This window comes from Pseudorca crassidens, chromosome 15 (genome assembly GCF_039906515.1).
Source record: "Pseudorca crassidens isolate mPseCra1 chromosome 15, mPseCra1.hap1, whole genome shotgun sequence".
Classification (NCBI taxonomy): Eukaryota; Metazoa; Chordata; class Mammalia; order Artiodactyla; family Delphinidae; genus Pseudorca; species Pseudorca crassidens.
Window position 1 is genome coordinate 48,310,643 of NC_090310.1, and position 20,865 is coordinate 48,331,507.

General features: G+C 45.3%; 1 protein-coding gene across 1 annotated transcript in view; it reads right to left on the reverse strand.

Moving 5' to 3' along the window:
• The window catches only part of ISM1 (isthmin 1), a 93,822-nt gene that overhangs the window by 23,637 nt on the left and 49,320 nt on the right, over nt 1-20,865 (reverse strand). Inside the window, exon 2 of the mRNA XM_067707469.1 lies at nt 4,001-4,240. Coding sequence (XP_067563570.1) covers nt 4,001-4,240 — 240 coding nt within the window. The remainder of the gene's footprint in view (nt 1-4,000; nt 4,241-20,865) is intronic.

A 20,865-nucleotide genomic window follows, 5' to 3' on the forward strand; every position in this document is an offset into this window, starting at 1 on the left:
CAAGAGGCCCAAGAGCTCAGCATTGTCACTTTGGAAAGGTGTGGGCGGTTTGGCAGGGGGGCACAGCAGACCCCAGCCTTGGAGCGTGGGAAATGCTTGCAGACACAGGGGGGGCTGGGGGGAGGTTCAGAGAGATGGGTATCAGATTCCTGGGTAGCTCCCGGCTCCAGTGAGGGCTACCTAAGTGGGGGTGAGGGGCAGGTTGCCAGGGGATGGGGGGAGACCAGGCCAGGGGCCCCGGCAGCGGAAGCCGACCCACTGATATGCCTTCACCTGTTTTCAGTCCACTCCCCAGGGAGAGACAATGCTTGGACGGCCCGGGGTGACCGGTGGGACTGTCTGCTTGGCTGAATCGGCCCTGTGTCAAACCAGTGGATTTCAACAAAAGACCAGAGCTCTGAGGAAGGGGCGAGGGCTGACAACGTGAAAACCATCACCCCTTTTAGAAAGCACCTCATCTTTTAAAGGACCACCGGGGAGCTGGTTTACTCAAGTGCAGTGGGGCATGAGGCTACAGCGGCCAGTGCTGCGTGTGTGTGTGTGTGTGTGAGTTTGTGTGTATGTACGTGCCCTCACACACACTCACACTCAGACCTAGGGCTGGGGCTCCCAGGGGTAGCAGCTGAGTCAGTCTTTCTTCGAGCATCTTTCTGAGTCACTAACACTCCCCTTTCATAATCTTCCAGAAAGAGAAAGGACAGGAATGCAGTTCAGTGTTCCATCATCAGATCAATAAAACATAGGCTGCCCTACCCCACCCCGCCGACTGCCTGCGGAAGGTTAACAGACACAGGGCTTGTGCAAGGCAGAAATTGGATGAACCAACTGGCTGGTGGGCAACAGGACAGCACTGGCCTGGTCTTTGATTCTGATGGCATCTGGGTTGAAGCCTCATTCGTTTCGGGTCCATTTTGCCAGAAACGCTGATATTTGGAGCTACGGGGAAACCTACACTCTTGAGAGGTATAGTGATTTCTTCTGTCCAAAGGGTAACTCAAGAAACATATAGGGACCTCACAGGAGTCGCCTGGTCCCCTTCCCGCCTTGTGCTCCGAAGCATCCCTTTCTGAAGCAGCTCCTGGAGGCAAACTTCTTGTATGTGCTGGGGCGGTGCTGAGACAGAGTGAAGACAAAGTGGGGATTCCTTTGCACCTGTTAGAAGTCTATACAAACAGGTGACTGTGGGCTCAGAGGGGACAAGGACGAACGATTTCCTTTTGTCCCATCTCCGCTGCCATCCTTGTGACGGCACAAGGGGAAGCTGCGTTTTATAAAAGTCCAAGAGGCTTTGTTGGAGAGTCTCAAGTGTGGTGATCTCATAACTCATCCTCCACTTATCCTCTGTTCCCTTGTCTCACTTTATAGTTCTCTCCACACCCATAAACTCCAACCACCCTCTCATCCCTCAGGAAGCCCAGCGGAACTGTTCCAAAGCACTCTTCACTTCGCGTCTGGCTAGACAACACAGCTTATTCTGATGAAAAATGTATTGCGAGCTCCGGGGTTTTACTGAGCTCATGCACAAATCCATCGCTTCATGGCTGCCCTTTTCTTTTTATGGAAAAGTCATTTGGGTTCCCCAGATCTGAGGATCCCAACCACTTTTGCCCCACTGTTCTTCCCTGACAGTCAGGTTAATGTTTTAAAAAGGCCCAAGTGGGGTCTGAGGACTTCCTGATGGATGGATTTATCTGGTAGAGAGAAAGGGGATCCTGAGAAATTTTGTTAGAAATTCGGTTCTAGGTGGAGCTCCATGCGCTTAGTAAATTTCTAATGAGGGGACTGCAGCCTTCCAGTCCCGTGCATCCAGGTCTTTTCTTGTAAGTTTATATTAGTAACTCTTAAATCGATTATATTAATAGCTCAGTCCTCAGCATTAAGCCCCACAATGACATTTCCCATCTCTGAAAAAAAAATGCAAGCTACAGCAAACCTAAAATTGTTGTGGGCATGATCTAAGCATCCTTGGGATAAGGGTGGTTTAGTCCTAAAACCGTAAAATCTATCAACAAGGAAAAATCACTTCCTGTCAATGAAGGCGTGATGGGGAGCCTCTGAGCAACAGTAAGGAGATGTCTGTACCTTTTTTTGCCAGTCTGCACCTCCCCCAAGTGGATCCTTTGTTCTTTATCAGAGAGCCATGTGGCCAGTTCCTGGAGAGAGGGCAGTGGATCAAAGGGCCTGTTTTCCCCATTAATCAATTAGAACAGTCCAAGACCTATTGGAAATATTAATTGGTCCATGCAGTGATTTCGGGACATGGGTTGTCAAAGAGTGACCTCCAAAACATCTTTCACTTATGTACCCTCAACTCTGCCCTGCCCTAATCTTCCCAAATATCCCATCTATTCAGGTCTGTCCTCCATGGAACTCAGCGCTTTTTCTGCCTCTGTCTCCACAATCCTTCTGGCACTGTCTTGGGTGGTAGCCGGGATCGTTACACCTACGTCATTTCCTGGAGGGAGAACACCTTGCATTTCTTAACTTCCCAGAAGCTAACACGGCGTTGAGGTGCATTCTCAGGGACATTCAGTAGTCATAACAACACTGGTGTTAGGAACAAAACAACTCTGGCCAAGGAAATCTGATCTAAAAGCGTGTCACACAGACAGCGTTAGTCTTGCGAGAGAGACCACTAACCTAATTATGGATCAATTGTTCCAAGGTCAGGTTCAGGAACTTTCTGCCATGGAAGCTAATTGGAATTTGATGCAGAGAAAGAAGAAGCTGCCCTTCCTCCAATGAAAAGAGTTGAGGATAAACTTAAAAGTATGGAGGCAGGCACCTGAGGACTCGGGCTGCACAGGGCCAGGCTGCCCAGGGGGATGAGCTGCCCTCGGACGCCATGGGTACCGTCTCTGGGAAGAAACAGTGGGAGGCACAAGCAAAATTCAAAATGAGGAGTTTGTTTTTGAAACATGAAATGGAAGGGTGAGCATTCTTGGGAGCCTGAGAGACTGGGTTTGAGCCCCAACTACTGTTTACTAGCCATGTGGCCTTGGGCAAACCAAATGGGAACTTCCTGAGAGTCAGTTGCATTATTGATAATATTGGAGGAATGACGTGGGCTCCATAAGAGTATTGGGAGAGTCAAATCGGATCCACCTTTACTCTGTAAAGTAAATTGTGCTCTTTCAGTGCAGATGAGAGTTCTTATTTTCAGTTCCAGGTACCTCTTTCCTAATCTCCCATTTCCTTCAGCGTCACCCCAGCTCATCTTAGTGATACGTATTCCTCTTTCCCCTAGAAACTTCTGTTATCACCTCCTTTCCTCTTATCAAAAATTTTTTATCAGTCATTTACACTTTGGAGCAAGTTGTCAGCGCCTAAAGGAATTTCTGGTGTCGAAGGCAAGCTGGAGAGGCATTTGAGAGACAGTGTCTTCCTGCGCATCTTAGAAATCACACTGTGATCTGCCTCATCTACTCATGTGTCTGATTGGCCTTTCCCTATAGCTAACATATTTCATCAATTTCAGGGCATATTATTTTGTTTTGTTTTCACATTTCTTTTTTTTTTTTTTTGATGTGGACCATTTTTAAAGTCTTTATTGAATTTGTTACAGTACTGCTTCTGTTTTATGTTTTGTTTTTTTGGCTGTGAGGCATGTAGGATCTTAGCTCCCCGACCAGGGATTGAACCCGCACCCCCTGCATTGGAAGGTGAAGTCTTAACCACTGGACCTGCAGGGAAGTCCCTGTTTTTACATTTCAACAGCTCTGAGATCAGGATGTATCTTATAATCATTGATGTGTCATACTCTAATTAGCACTGCTTTCTTTTTTCAGTGGTTGATAAAATAATGATGCATCTCATTATCCAGGGTGTTACACAGATGACATACAACACTGCTCTTATAGCGATAACATGCTTGTCAGGAGGATTCATTAAGGGGTCAAGGAGAAAAGTGAGGTAAGGCAGCAGTTGCTTTGGAATCAGATCAGGAAACAAAGACATGGGCTGTTTCATTTTCTTTCACCTTTCAGTTGCTAAGCATTACCTGGATATTTGGATTCTGCCCATTGATATCAGCTTTGGAAAGATCTGGAAAGTTTGGTAGATCAAGGAGAAAGGATCTGGGGCCATCTCTTTGCAATGAAGGGGGCCCAGCCTCTTGCTGGAATTGCTGTCTGGGGAATGGTTCGTGTGCAGACTGGTGGTCCGAATGCTCCCCTGGTGTTTCTTTGGAGAGAGGAGAGCTGGTTTCCGATGTCGAGGCACTTTCCATGTTGAGGTTATTCTAAAACAAACAAACAAGCAAATGAACAAATAAATAGGAGAAGCATGATTTAGAAATGCCACCCTTAAAAATTCAGGACAAGGACAATTTCAGGGGCTGGAATTAAGCCAGGATGGTATTCCCAACTTGTTTTCCTTCCATGGCTTAGTTTTTCTATCTTCAAAAAACTAAATCATCAGGAAATTTTCCTAGCCTGCTACTTGGGAATTTTCTGAGGGCTAATGTGTGATTGGATATTAATCAAACATCAAAGCATATCAACAGAAAGTCCTAATTTGAAGGACACTAGGTGCTCATTTAGAACTGGAATCAAATTATGATTTCCTTATCACAGCTTCAGTTGATTAACCACTCTGGCTTGAGTTATAGCCCCAGTATCCAGTGTTTGTTTCTTTGGTGTGGGTCGGCAGAAGATCTGACCAAACTGGGTAAAATACTTCAGCCACATCATTGATTATTTCTAACCATCCATCCATCCATCCATCCAACCATTTTTTTCATCCATCCACTCACTAACCTATTTAACTTTCATTCCTCCTTCCTTCAATTCTTTCATTCATCTACTCATCCATCCTTCCATCCATTTATCCATCCATTCATCCACACAATCAACAAGTGTCAACCACATGCCAGGCACAGAAAAGCCATGAACAAGACAGACACGGGTCCTATTCTCTTAGAGAGTATGTCTAGTTGGGGGGAATAAACAATAAATACACACATAAATAAGATCAGGTCAGAGAATGGTGATTGCTAAGAAGAAAAGGAAGAAGAAAATGAGGTAGAGTGGTCAGGGCAACTTTAGATAGATAGCTGGGGAAGACTTTCCTGAGAAGGTGACATCTGAAGTGAAACCTGAACACCTGTAATTATCTGGGGGAAGAACATTCTAGCAGAGGGAACAGCAAGTAAGACAGTCCTGAGGTAGGGATGGCTTGTCTCATTTGAGAAACACAGAGAAGGCCAGTGAGGCTGGGATGGAGTGAAGGAAGGGAGAACGACCCAAGATGGGGATGAAGAGGTGGAGACAGGCCAAGAAAAAGTGACAAAAAGGCATTCTGAAATTGAATGTCTTTATCCCGGAAAGAAAAGTCCAAGTCTGTTGTTTTTCCAAACTAGGAAAAAATGTCCGTGTTTAGTTGTCACTAGGGGAAATTTTTTCCAGTGACTGAAGAGTGTAGTAGTTGCTGGACTTCTTTCTCAAAGCAGCCCTTCTTCTGCTCTCATTCTTCCTGGACCTCTTGTTGGATGTTTCCTCCATCCCTTCAGGCATAGCATTTTCATGTTTACTGGTGGAGGGAGATGTGGAGATAGAATTTCACCAGTGTTTGGGTCAGTGGTTAATGTTCTTGTTATTCTTGGGCATGTTTGGGGGTTTTGGAGTGAATATTCCAGCACATTGCCTCCACACACACTCCCTGCCCCCTCTCACAGCAGCGTCTTTGACCCAGTCAAGGGGTTACACCTGGTATCAAAACACTCCCGACTCTGAGTACCCAAGGTCAAGAATGGCCTGAGGATGAAACACATGCAGTGGGTAATGATCTTATTAGAGAGCTGACCTGAGGGGATGGATTTTTCTCTCTTTGAACAGACATGGGGCTGTGAGGAATAAACTCACTTGTGCAGAGACCATGTGATGTTCCCAGAGGCCAAGAAGAGGCTGAGCTAGAAAGAAGCCATGTCTGCTGTCTCTTCCTTAACATGTGCAGTTACGGCAGGGGAAGCGGGCTGCTCTTCATCATGTCTTTGCTTGCCCTTCTCCTCTGCTCAGGAGATGTGGCCAGGGGCAGTGTCTTTGTTCACCTCTCCTGTCACCTTTCTGCCGTGTTTTCATCTCCTGACACTTCCTCCTAGGGGGAGTTGCCCTGCCATCCCCAGGCATTGCTCAATGCAACAGAGGCCAAATGTATTATGCTGAGATTATATTATCCAGCACATAGAGAGAGACAGAGACAGAGACAGAGACATGCTAATTCTTTCCTCAACGTAAGACCTTTCTCTCATAGCCCAGGGGAAGATAACTGAATGCAACTGTTCCCTTGTTTTTCTCCCTGGATCCTCAACAGTGTTAGTAAGGACAGTTGACTTCTCATGGAGAATTTATTGCACAGGGTTTGGGAATCTAAGTCTCAGAAGGGACCCAGGATTTGCTTGTCCATGGCTTGAGGGATCCCTGGCAAATCCAGCCCTCACTTCATTATAGCAACTGGGACATACTGTTTAACTGTGTTAAAGATGGAGCTCTTTTTACTTTTTCCTGTGATGAAGCACTCTTTCTACTATGAAAACTTATATTTTATTTTATATTTGGTACTTTTGTCTTTTGGCCACACTGCATGGCATGTGGGATCTTAGTTCCCCGACTAGGGATTGAACCCACGCCCCCTGCAGTGGAAGCGCAGAGTCCCAACCACTGGACTGCCAGGGAATTCCAGAAAAACTTGTATTTTAGAAGAAGAGATAGGAAAGGTATCTGTGCTGCTTATTTGGCATTTCACTTAGACGGCTGAAAGAACAAGGACTGACTATGATGGGTTTCTTGATCTGACTCTGGAATTTTTACTGAGAGGAGATACACTACCCCAGAGTGATCCTGGCTTAGACAGGGACCAAGAAAACCCCTTAAACTCTCTGTGGCTCAATAATCCTCCATGTAAAGCAAAGCAGACGATAAGGAGAATCCCATGCTGTCCCAGCAGGATGGTCAAGAGAACTCAGGGTGGGTTGTGACTATACTTGAAAAGAGAAATGTAGAGTTAGGGCAACCGGGCTGGACGATTCAGGCCTCAAGTGCCTCTGCCGCGAAGACAGGGGCTAAAGTACATTTTGGCTTGAATTATGGACACAGTTGTGGCATTTCTCCATCTTTCCCCAATCCTCATCCTCCCACCCCTCCAACAACATTTGGAAGATGAGAATGGGAATAATAAAAAATGCTAATCACGATCTCTGAATATCTGAATTATTCTTGCATTTTTACAAAAACATATTTATCTGGAAATCTTGGCTCCCTCGAAACCGTGGCATGCCCCCAGACTGTTCAGAAACTGGAAGCTCTACGGTAGGGGGAGGGTGCCTTACAGTGAATCATATGAAATGAAGCTCCACTTTATTCAATCAATGACAAGATTCAGGGAGTCACCATTATTTTGGTAATCAAGAATTTAAATCTGGGGCGGGAGACAGTAGACAGGGTCTGCTAACAAGGCAGGAAAACACCTCTTCTTCTTTCTTTCTCAAAGACCCACTGTACGGCTTCCTTGTAGAGGCCCCACTGGAGGTCATGGTTGATGTGCCAAGCTCACTCACCAAGAGATCCGCTTAACTATTCTAGCAGAGTAAAGGTTCTCGGGAAGGGTGGATCTCAGAATGAAGATTCAAACAGTTTGTATGTTATTCAGAAAAGCAGACATTATTCTCTGAAGACGTAAGCTTTGGACAGTCCAGGGATTGAAGGAAAGAAATATCACCATTCTTTCCAAGGTGCTGCAGGATTCATTTTGTTTAAATTCAAGTGACATGAGGGCATCTGCTCGGTTTGGGAAAATATGTCTTTACCCACAATGTGTCTTTGAGTTGACTTTCAATCTGTGACAATGCTGCAGCTCCAGGAGCCACGTTCTCTCTAATCTGCGAGCTGTGACTACGAATAAAGAGAGATAGAAGAACTAAAGCTAGTTAGCGGTTTATACGCATGCAGTGTTCCACTGCCAAGGAAGGTGACCTGTGGTGGCCAAATTGTCCAGCTGCTGCTTAACGCTCCCCATCTTTGGGCATAGCTCCTGTCCCTCCATTGTTTTACAACTTATCCTTGTTTAAAATAGGAATAAAGTACTAATATTGTGAAGTGTTAACTGTTGGGAGCCAAGAAGTTTTCGCCATTAGAAGATGGCCGACACCCTGCTTCTCTTCCTGATTTATGAGATAGAAGTTCGCGCCTAAAATGAAAGCCCGCGCACGCAGCACCAATGATGATTAGCCAAGTACTTCCCTCATTCTGAATCCCGCCCCCCTTTCTCTGCAGTGTATAAATACAGCTACCGCAGCAATAAAAGTTTGAGGCTTGATCAGGATTTTGTCTTGCCTCCATTCTTTCGCGTCTCCTGCCCTTCCCCCCTTTTTTTTCAACCCCCACAGGTTCCTCCTCAGACTCACAAGGATTTGTCCTGCTGGTCGGGACTCCCGGGGACGCCCGGGGCCGTACACAATTGGCGCCCAACGTGGGGCTCGAGGAACGGATCCTGACGGAGGTAGCACGCTTACGAACGCCTGGCCAGGCACCCACTGAGCTGCCGCGAGACTTACTCGAAAGTGCAGCTTGATTAGGTCCCCGGAGGACTGGCCGCCCTTCGGCAGTCGTGACCTGAGGATAAGGTAAGCGGAGCTATAAATATGGGACAGGAATTGAGTTCCCATGAACTCTTTCTTCAGGGGATCGAGGATTCCCTCAAGATGCGGAAGATTAAGGCTAGAAAAAAAGATTTGCGTGAATTTTTTATGTTCTTGTCTGATGTTTGCCCATGGTTCCCACAGGAAGGGACAATAGATAAAAAATGCTGGAATCGTGTAGGAAATTGTTTAAATGATTATTATCAAACCTTTGGGCCTTCTAAAGTGCCTGTGACTGCATTTTCGTATTGGAATTTAATTAGGGAGATTCTCATGGGTCATTTTTTTGACCCCGATGTCCAAAAGGTTGTAGAGACCGGGGAAACAATTCTTAAAGCAGCCTCTCGTCTCCATTCAGCTTGTCCATCCGTTACCATTGATATGGGTTCAAATGAAGAGTTCCCAAAAATTCCAGAAACCGGTCATCATTATCCCACAGATGATAAAGTTATCCCAAAGATTTATCCTTCCCTTACTGCTATTAAGGGTGATCCCAATGATGACCAGCTTTCCCCCCAAGATCAGGAAACTCTCGATGAGCAGGCTGCTCGTTATCATCGCAATGATGATCCCTGGGGATTCCCCCTTTTGAAGCCTCCACCATCTTATAATACTCCTCATCAGATGCCTGCCTTTAGCGCCCCTGCTCCCATTGCCCCCCTGATTGATCCCCTTCGACAGGCTAAGATGGCCTTAACCCAGGAAATTTCCTCTTTGAGAGATGTTTTACAACAAAAACGGGAACGCTTGGATCTCCTAAAGGAGCTTAAGGCCCTTGAGGTGGAGCTTACTTCTTTTAATGTCTCGAACGGTCCCAATAAACCCCCGCTTCGACAAAAACCAGGATCCATTAAGTTAGCCTTCCCTGTTACTCGCAGTCAAAATTTACCCACTCAAGGTGAAATTCAAGCTGAAGATAGTGAGGAAGGGGAAGAGGAAGAGGGAGAAGAATCTCCTGAACCTGATGAGGGACCAGATATTCATAATTCTTCTGGGGGCGGCCCTTTTGAACATAAATATCGCCGCCTCAATTTAAAACATATAAAAGATTTAAAATCTGCTGTCAATAATTATGGGCCCACAGCCCCTTATACATTGGCAATCTTGGAGGGATTAAGCGATCGCTGGCTGACCCCAAATGATTGGCTTACCCTGGCTCGGGCCACCCTTTCTGGGGGAGATTTTGTTTTATGGCGCACTGAATTTGCAGAAAATTGTAGAGAAACTGCCCAAAGAAATGCTGAAAACAGAACTTCCCGATCATGGACCCGAGATAAATTACTTGGCCGTCCCCCCTATGAATCCAATGAGTCTCAGGCTGCTTTTCCCCCTGGTTTGTTGGCTCAAATACAAAATGCTGGCCTTAAGGCCTGGCGCCGTCTTCCGCCTAAGGGTTCGCCCACAACTTCCTTGGCAAAAATTCGCCAGGGACCAGAAGAGCCTTATTGTGAGTTTAGTAGCCGCCTCACGGACGCCGCCGAGCGTGTAGTGGGTGATAGTGAAACTGATAATGCCTTTGTTAAACATTTAGCTTATGAAAATGCCAATCCGGCCTGCCAAGCTGCCCTTCGGGCTCATCGTGGTGGTAGCCTGGCTGATTACATTAAGTTGTGCTCCGGAATTGGTCCCTCCCATTCTGTTGGTCTTGCGATTGGAGCTGCTCTAAAAGATTTTATTAAAGATACATCCGTCCTAGATAAACAACAAAAAACTTGCTATAATTGCAAACAACCTGGACATTTTGCCCGGGATTGTTCATTACATAGACAAGGACAGTCATTAAAGGCTAACCCACAACAACCCCGATATCAATCCCGGGCTCCTCCCACCACCGTTTGCCCTCGTTGTAAAAGAGGCAAACATTGGTCTTCAGAATGTTTTTCAAAAACGGATATAAATGGCCAATTGCTCCCCAAAAAACAGGGAAACTTTTCACGGGGCCAGCCCCTGGCCCCTTCCTTGGAACCAAACCAAGGGGCAATTCGGTTTGTTCCTCAAAAATCTGGACAAGTTCCCTGCACCCAGATGTTGGCTCCCTCTGTCGAGCCACACCCGGAAGCGCAGGATTGGACCTCTGTGCCTCCACCGACTCAATATTAGTCCCAGAACAAGGAGTACAACCAATTCCCACAGAAGTTTATGGCCCCCTGCCCCCAAATACTTTTGGTTTAATTTTAGGAAGAGGTAGTTCCGCTTTGGCTGGCCTCCAAATTATACCTGGTGTTATTGATAATGATTATTCAGGTCAAATTACCCTTTTGGCATCTGCTTTACAAGGCCCTATATCAATCCCTAAAGGTCAAAGGATAGCACAGTTAGTATTGTTGCCCCTAAATTCTTTAAATAAGAGCCATACTAATTGTCCTAGAGCAGATGCTGCTTTTGGCTCCTCAGATGTTTATTGGGTCCAACAAATTACTCCTGAAAGGCCACTCCTAACCCTGTGGTTAGATGGAAAGAAATTTGAGGGTTTAGTCGATACAGGAGCCGATGCAACAGTTATTTCGGAAAAATATTGGCCCTCCTCTTGGCCTTGTACAGTGTCTATAACTCATTTACAAGGCATAGGACATTCTACCAATCCTAAACGGAGCTCTAAAGTTCTTATATGGATAGATACTGAAGGTAATACTGGACAGGTACAACCTTATATTTTGCCACATATCCCGTTGAATCTTTGGGGACGTGACATCCTGTCACAATTAAAGTTAATCATGGCCAGCCCCAATGAGGTGGTGACCCAACAAATGCTAAATCAAGGGTTTCTACCAGGCTTAGGCTTAGGAAAAAATAATCAGGGTATTACACGACCTATTTCCCTGGCATCTAACATAAATCGCCAGGGCCTAGGCAGTTCGCCTTTTTCTTAGCGGCCATTGACCTTCCTGTGCCCCATGCGGACAAAATACGATGGAAAACTAATGATCCCGTTTGGGTGGACCAATGGCCTCTAACAGAAGAAAAACTTACAGCTGCCACAAAGTTAGTGCAGGAACAATTGGCCGCTGGACATTTAGAAGCCACTACTTCGCCATGGAATACCCCTATATTTGTGATAAAAAAGAGATCTGGCTCATGGCGACTTCTCCAAGATCTTAGGGAAATTAATAAAACAATGTTTACTATGGGAGCTTTACAGCCTGGCTTGCCTTCTCCTATTGCCATTCCAGCTGGCTATTTTAAAATCATTATTGATCTTAAAGATTGCTTTTTTACTATCCCTCTCCATCCTCAGGATAGAGAGCGTTTTGCATTTAGTCTCCCAGTAATTAATTTTAAAGGCCCAATGCCACGTTTTCAATGGAAGGTCCTCCCGCAGGGTATGGCCAATAGCCCCACCTTATGTCAAAAATTTGTTGCACAAGCTGTAGACCCTCTTAGGGCTCGTTGGCCTGGTATCTATATCATTCATTATATGGATGATATTCTTTTGGCTGGAAAATCAACTGATAAACTCCTTAAGTGTTATCAAGATTTAAAAGATAATCTTGCTTCCTCTGGCCTTCAAATTGCTTCAAATAAGGTACAATTAAAAGATCCATACTATTATCTTGGTTTCGAATTAAACAAAAAAAATAATTACCACTCAAAAGATACACATACAAGTATCACATTTGCAAACCCTCAATGATTTTCAAAAATTTTGGGGAGATATTAATTGGCTACGACCGTATCTTAAACTTACTACGGGAGAGTTAAAACCCTTATTCGAAATTTTACAAGGGCCATCAGATCCCTTGTCACCCCGTAGGCTGACTAAGGAGGCTAAAAATTCTCTTCAGTTAGTAGAAAAGGCCATTAGATGTCAACAGATTACCTTTTTAGATTATGGTCGTCCCTTTAGTTTGATTATTTGTGCCACTGCACATACACCCACTGGAGTCCTATGGCAAGATCATCCCCTCTTGTGGATACATTTGTCCGTATCTCCTAATAAAGTGCTTAAGACCTACCCTTCCTTAGTAGCACAGGTTCTTACTTTGGGCAGAGAAAAAAGCCGTCAATTTTTTGGCAGAGATCCTGATCATTTGATTCTCCCCTATACCAAAGAAGAGCTTAGTTGGTTATTACAAACTGATGATAAGTGGCTTGTTTCCTTATCCTCCTTTCAGGGTAATATTGATAATCATTATCCACCTGATAAGCTCCTTCAGTTTGCTAGAAAACATCTGTTTATATTTCCCAAAATCACTTCTGCTGTTCCTCTGGGAGATGCTGCCCTAGTATTCACTGATGGATCATCATCCGGTGTTGCTGTATTTGTTATAAATAATCAGCCCTATAGGGTACAGTCCCCCTTTTTATCAGCACAACTTGTTGAGCTTTTTGCCATTCTTCAGGTTTTTGAGATGTTACAGAATATCCCCTTTAATTTATATACGGACAGCTCATATATAGCTTTGTCCGTCCCCCTTTTAGAAACTGTTCCATATATTAAACCCTCTTCCAATGCTGTTCCCCTTTTTCAACAACTTCAAAGTCTTATACTTCGAAGACAAGCGCCTTTTTTTATTGATCATCTTAGGGCTCATACAGATCTTCCTGGACCCCTCTCTCAGGGCAATGATTTAGCTGATAAAAATGCCCGCCTGATGTGCACCGTAACCTCTGATTCTGTTTCTCAAGCTACTCAATTTCATCAGCTACATCATGTTAATGCACATACTCTTCGCTTAATGTTTAAGCTTACTCGAGAACAATCAAGACAAATTGTAAAAAATTGTCCAGGGTGCGTTACATTTTTACCTCTTCCACATCTTGGGGTAAACCCAAGAGGTCTATTACCTAATGAAATCTGGCAGATGGATGTTACCCATCTTGCTGAATTTGGAAAATTAAAATTTATTCATGTGTCCATTGATACCTTTAGCGGCTTTATATATGCCTCCCTTCAGGGAGGAGAAGCCACAAAAAACATTATTTCACATGTGCTCCAATGTTTTACAGTTTTAGGCAAGCCTCAAATAATTAAAACAGATAATGGGCCTGGGTATACCTCCCAGGCTTTCCAAGATTTTTGCACCCGGCTTCAAATAAAACATCTTACGGGAATCCCATATAACCCCCAGGGTCAAGGCATAGTAGAAAGAGCCCATCAAACCCTTAAAAATACCATTTCCAAGCTTAAAAATAATGATTTAACTGCTACAAAAAATTCCCCAAAAAATATTCTTAGTCATGCCCTGTTTGTAATTAATTTTTTACAATTAGATAATAATGGTAGATCTGCCGCCGATCGCCTTTGGCATCAAGAAACTAAAAATCAATATGCACAAGTTATGTGGAAAGACCCTTTGACCTTTAAATGGCATGGACCCGATCCACTCCTCATCTGGGGGAGGGGATCCGCATGTGTATATAATACCAAAGAAGATGGAGCACGCTGGTTGCCTGAGCGCCTTATTAAACCTATAAGTTCTATAAAGTAATAAATTTTATCCAGGGCCCTTTTCCCTGAGATTGTATTTCTTTTTCTTTTTCAGAAAAAGATGGAGACCCTCCTAATATTGAAAGAGCGGCAGAGACGACATGAGTTATCCGTTGTGACCCTGATCCCGTCATCTTTGCTGGTTGTTGGACAGGCTGAAAGCACTCCCCACTTGCCTCAAAATTTAACCTGATACATTACCATCGCCTCGCCATTACAGAAGCAGAACCAAAGGATGATTCTGGCTGCCCCTCCACTGGAGCGGCATGAAACAGAGACATGCCTACCCCCCTCTTTGATGGAGGGTATGGGTACCGAGTTGAGTGTGGCAGCAAAGCATGCACAAGGGAAAACGTGTATATATGTATATACAAGGTAATCTCTGTTATTCCCTGTGAGTATACCTGAATTATGATAGAGGTTGGTATCTAAACATTGTTTTTGGCTTTTAGTAGCTAAGATTATCTTTGGCTCTGCCTCTCCTCCCTAAAAGATACCAAGAGCCGATGAGTGTGGACACACATACCTTGTCCACGGGAGGATTCAGGTCACTACTCCCTCACTCGGTTAATGCCCACCTCCTTAAAAGAAATAAAAAGGGAGGAAATGTTGGGAGCCAAGAAGTTTTCGCCATTAGAAGATGGCCGACACCCTGCTTCTCTTCCTGATTTATGAGATAGAAGTTCGCGCCTAAAATGAAAGCCCGCGCACGCAGCACCAATGATGATTAGCCAAGTACTTCCCTCATTCTGAATCCCGCCCCCCTTTCTCTGCAGTGTATAAATACAGCTACCGCAGCAATAAAAGTTTGAGGCTTGATCAGGATTTTGTCTTGCCTCCATTCTTTCGCGTCTCCTGCCCTTCCCCCCTTTTTTTTCAACCCCCACAGGTTCCTCCTCAGACTCACAAGCATTTGTCCTGCTGGTCGGGACTCCCGGGGACGCCCGGGGCCGTACACAGTTAACAATAATAATAAAATCATAAACTAGGCTCCATGCTCATGCAGCCTGGAGTTTTGCCTTAGATGGCAGTATTATTGTGGCAGATATTGTAGTTTCCTCCCCAGTATCCATTCCCCACTTTTTTTTTTTTTTACTCAGTGTTTATTTCAGGTGGCAACATGCCTGGCTAAAACTACATGTCCTAGCATCCACTGCAGCTAGGGATGACCACATGACACGGTTCTACCCAATGAGATGTAAGTGGAAGGTGCCTGATGGTACTATTGGACAGAAGGCAGAGTCAGTTTGCCTTTTGCCTCTTTTCCGTCTTCCATTTTCTCCTGGCTGAACTGTGGATAGTAGTGTTGGAAGTGAAATGATGCCACTGGCAAGAGGTTGAAGATACACGCCAAAGGTGGCTGAATGGAAAGATACAGGAACCGGGGTCCCCGATAGCATGGCAGAGCCTTCATACTAGTCCTGGAATGATGACCTCTGAACTTCTTGTACCCTTGATACAAACAGTAGTATTGACAATACTGCAGCCCTAGTAGCAATGTTCCCTGTACGATGCTAATTTGAGAGCCGTGACTGCCAATAAAAAGGGAAAAGCCCTGTTTAGCAAAGCGACTCAAGATTGTGTACCATCCCCAGCTGTAGGAAGTACCAACAGGGCATATAGTGAATCATCACCGTGACCTTCACAATGGCAGCCAGGTTATTGGTACTCAGTTCTGCTGCTAATTTTCATAATATCCTTTTCCAAATCTGCCCTCTACCCCCTTCTCTGTATACATATAGAATCTTCTATTATTTCAGCATCTATACCTTACATTTCTCAAATCTATTACTCACTGGGTAATGTAATATTTCCTTTAATTTATCCAAAAATACTATCATTAAAGTTCAAGGACTTTGCCCTCAAAGGATCCAGAGATCCTTGGACAAATGGCTGATCCCAGAACTTGGGCAGGGAAGTCAAGGTGAGTTTGGGATATTTTGCTGTGTCAGAAAGCCAGGAAGACTTCAGTGATTAATGGTGTCCTCTTGAAAGAACACAGGAGCCAGAATGAAGGGCCCACCCTGCACCAGGATTAGACAATTTGGGCGTTAAAACAAAAAAGGTTGTCGTTGACTGCCATACATTGCATCTGTGACATTCCATGAGCCTATGATGATACTCATAAAAGAGGGGAAGCCAGAAAAACCATCACCCCCGTTCGAGGTAGGGATTATAAAACTCCTTACTTTGAATATTTGTATTAAAAAGAAGTAGAGTTTTGTCTAAGGAAGTAAAGTTTGAACTGAGATTGAAAAACACAGGTAAAATGAAGCCCGTGAAGCAGGTGAAGAGGACGGAGCAGAGGGGGAGATGGGCCAGGGAGCACTGCAATCCTGGCAAAGGATACGGTGGGTGCAGACTCCCTGAGGCCTCCCAGGGCCTGGCGCAGAGGCCCAAAGGCTATCAGAGCTGGAATGGAGTGGATGTTAGGCTCAGTGCCAGTCTGCTGTCTTAGTAAGCGATCACTGAGTAAATAATACAAATGCTAGGCCCAAACCCAGACGTCTGGACCCACCAGCCTTCGGTCTGAAAGCTTTCTATCCTACTGTACTGTGACTTTTCCATTAGGTCCCCACTTCCCCACTGGCATTCTCTGGGTCGTCTGGAGTCTTGCTAAGCTTTACGTGTGGGGATCGCCTCCCTGGCTCTCATCGGCTGGCCCTGGATGCCCCTGGGAAAGCTCTGTGAAGATGTGCTGAGAAGAGAAAACCTCTCATCGGCAGACCAGGTACAGTTTCTAAGATAACAAGCCCAGGCACTTTGTCATTCATGTCCTTTCTCCCCAGGACATCCCTGGCCCAAGACCAAGGATGCCCAGCAAACACCCTTAGCCCCTACTGCGCGGACTCGCTCATTTTGGCTGTCCTTGTGACCAAGGTGGATCACCACGGCCACATCAAGGTCAGCATGGCCACAGTGGACAGAGTTGCCAGCTGGTCATTTGACATAGGAGCGAGCGAGAGAGGGAGGGGTTCTTTGGAGAACCAAGTCACAGGGGAAATTAGGGCGATCAGCTCGAGGGGGACAATCAAGGTGTGAAAATGGGTGATGGGTCCACCTTTGGAAGAAGCGTGCTAAGTAAGCATCATTGTCCCAAGTCTGCAGCCAGCCACCTGCCCTGTTCCACAAACATCAACCAAAGGCTGGAGTATGAAAAACCGGGCTGATGTGACCACTTCCAGAACCTCCAGGAGAGGCACAAGCTAGTACCAAATTGTGGCTGGCTTGGACAGTTTTAGTGCTTTTTTTTTTTTAAGGCTGTGGTAACTATTCCCAGATTAACACAACCAGGCAGACTTCTTGGAGGCAGATGGGATGGCAAATTTCTGGAGGGCAAAGAACAGGCCGTATCTACAATCTCAAACCCCACACCCTCCAATTCCACAAGCTCGGGGGGCACCCAATAAGTACTAGTTGATGATAATGATGGCCATGGGCCTAGTTAGATTTTGTTTTAATTAGGCTCAGGCTACAGGCCTCATTACCCCTAATGTGGCTTTTATGTGGGATTCTAAAGAAAAAAAAAAATCCAAGACTCTTATATTGAAGATATTAAAGAAGATATTATTAGCAATGCTTTTGGTCTCATAGACTTTGAACAACAAACAACAAAGATTATAATTAACGTCACTGCAGCCTCTCTCCTTAAAATATATTAACAATATAGCTAATTAGCAATATGTCCTCATTTGGGGCTGGACATCTGCATATTATTATCGACAATGCTTGTTTCCTTTTTCCAGATTAAAGGCAGCCATGCTGCACCCAGGCATATGGCCACACTCCTTCCACATTAAAACACTCCATATTCTTCTCCCCACGATAAACACACTTGGGGCTTTATCTGTGTTGGGCATCGATTTTTGTCTGGAATATTTCCACACGTCTAAAAATAAGTTCAAGAATGCCATGGGTGGTATTTCAAAGGGAAGAGCAAAAATTTCCCTGTTTGGAGAGAAAGAAAGAATAAAAGGGTCCTCTGATTATCTTTACACATGACTAGGGAGCAAGTGCTCCCAGGAAGAGAAAACCAGGAGAGTGAACAATGTGAATTTCAGACAGGAAAGCCTGCTTTCTCAGTGGGTGCGCTCGTTCTTAGGGCTTGGGAAGATGGCAGAGAGATGGTGATCACAGGAACGGAAGCAGAGGTGGCGGAGGCTTGTTCAGTGCAGCGTTGGAGAGGAGGAACCAGGATCCATGGGGAGGTCCTCGCACTGTTGAACACACCGATGGTGAGGTCAGCCACCTTCTTTCCTCTCTAGCGGTGTGTGAGGGTAATCACACCCCTTCAGGCAGCAGGAACAGAGCAAATATCCGTGGCTCTATTTTATGGCAAGCATGAACATGCAATGCCCCTTTGCAGGAAAGTACAAATTCCTGGCAGAGGGAAGTGGCCAGAACTGTGCTTCAATCTTTGCTGTCGGATCCTGAAGACAATCCTGGCAGCTAGTGACACAGGCACGTCGTGTTTCAAGAACGCAGGAGTGTTTCATCTTGGTTGGGAATGGAGCCCTCTGTTGAAAGTCTGACTAATAGCTGAGAAATCTTCTGTTATGGGGGCAGAATGTATCAGAAGGCTGTTTACTCTAGGGCTTGGGAGTGACCTTGCTTATGATCTCAGGCGATGCTTTGGAAGGAATGAAGAATGGCCGACTCCTTGCACTTGGGCAGGGAGCTGGCTCCACAGGGGAAGGGGCTGCTGGTGTGTGTCTCCCACCCCTGTGTTTCCTTCTTGATCGAAGTCTCTTGGGGCCGGCTGACAAAATGGAAGTCAACGCCCCACTAGCTCGTCGTCTCCGATACTTCTGTAAACAGCTTTGATCTTGAAAATGTGCGGATTATTGGTGATTTTTCAAGTTGTACTTTCTCCACTGCTGGCAAAGAAAACAGAGTGAGAACCACCCGGGCCCCATTTCCTTTATGTCCTGTTAGGCTAAAGAATGAACAGAAACGAGACGCAAATTATTCTTTTAAGTCTAAGAAAACATGTGAGAAGTAGAGTCCAAGGCTGGAAAGCCAATTTGGCTAAAGAAACCTTCAGCCATCATCTAAACCATTTCTGCCAACGGAGGGGGATGGAGAAATGGTATTTTCCGGACTCCTTCTCCGGGCAAATGGTGGAACTGCCTAGAAGGGACGCGTGTATAAGTTCTCTTGGGGTGTGAGACAAACCTGCTCCCCAGTAAGCTGAGGGAAGATTTTGTCTGCTGAGAGGGGTACTTGAATTTGAGGGCGGCACTAACTTGCTCAGGGCTATAGAGAACAGGTGAAGGGTGGCCACCAGGGGGCTTCAGCCACGTGGAGCTCAGCCTCCCCTCTAAGTCCAACTTTGAGCAAATATTGAATGAGTGTGGATTACTGTGGATTTTTCAAACTGTGCTTTCTCCATATTTGGGAAGTAAACAGAGCGGTAGCTATCCAGATCCTTTTCTGGAGCCCAGTTTGAAGAGGTACCAAATTATTAGCGTGCCTAAATGGCCTAACTATCTAAGTCCTCCCTTGACCAGAGGGAGAGTGTCAAACAGGACAAGGAGACCCTGGCGGTGAATGCCCCCTGCAGTGATTCTGCGCCTCCCCACATGGCCTGGGGGGCACCCAAGGCCAAGGCAAGGCTGGTGTCCGCTGTCGCGAGGCAGAACCTGGAAGACAAGTCAAAGGGCAAAGATTGGCAGAGTTCAGACTGGCCTGGGTGGGGGTTGGTGGCCTTGGGGACCCTTGCCCAGCTTATTGTTTTAATTAAGAAGATGGATTTCTCTCAACACGCAAAGTTAAGACCCATCACTGAAACCTACCACAGATCTTTCTGCTCCAAGTACCTCTAAACTAGATTTTAACGGGAACTGGACCTTAACCTTGGAATCCTAGAGAAGAGTTCAAGTTGTTGAGGAAGGGTCCTAGGATAGGAGGTATGAGGCCCAGTCTATGTCTCAGCATTGCCCCTACCTAGTTTTATAAGCTTAGGCAAGTTCCTGTACCTTTGCACCTAGATTGGTAGGGTTTGCAAAAATGTCCTCTATCTGTAAATATCTATGCTTTGGGTAGTTGTCTCCTACACTGCCTTTGCATCTGGTCATGTGACTTAACTTTGGCTGTTGGATAAGCAGAGATAAGTGTGTCTTAGAGCTTACCTTTTTTTTTTTTTTTTAATTGCTCTTTGCAATCTCAAGGCCTGGGCTAGCCTGTGGAATGAGGACAGACATGTGGAACAGAGACGATCTACCCCAGACTGAACAGCCTGCCAATGACCAATCGCTCAAATGGAGACCATCCTAGACCATCTGGACCCAGCTGAGCCGGTCCAGACTAGGAAAGCCACCCAGCTGACCCATGGAATCGTGAGAAATGATAAACAGTGGTGGTTTTAAAAAGCTAATGAATTCAGAGTGGTTTGTTACATGGCAAAAGCTAACTGATATCAGTTAGCAAAAGCTAACTGATAACGGGACCTCAGTTATTTCTTCTGTAAAATGGGTGTGGCGACATAGGATGGGAACTAGAGAAAACCTCTCAATCCATCTAGTTCTGACCTCCTAGGACTGGAAGCCTCAAGAGACACTTGTCCTGGAGAAAGTGTTTTCTAACAATTAAAGAAAAAAACCTGATACCAAATGCTAAAAACATCAAAATGAGAGTGGGGAAATTAAACAAAAATGTGATGGTTCTAAATGCATGAAGTGCAAATACTATCTTCAATGTCGAGCACGTTTCCTTCTTTCTCCCATCCTTCTACCTGCTGACTCAAAGCTGGGTCAAATCTGTTGGAAAACATCCCTCTGCCTGCTGCTTCCATCATTTACATGTG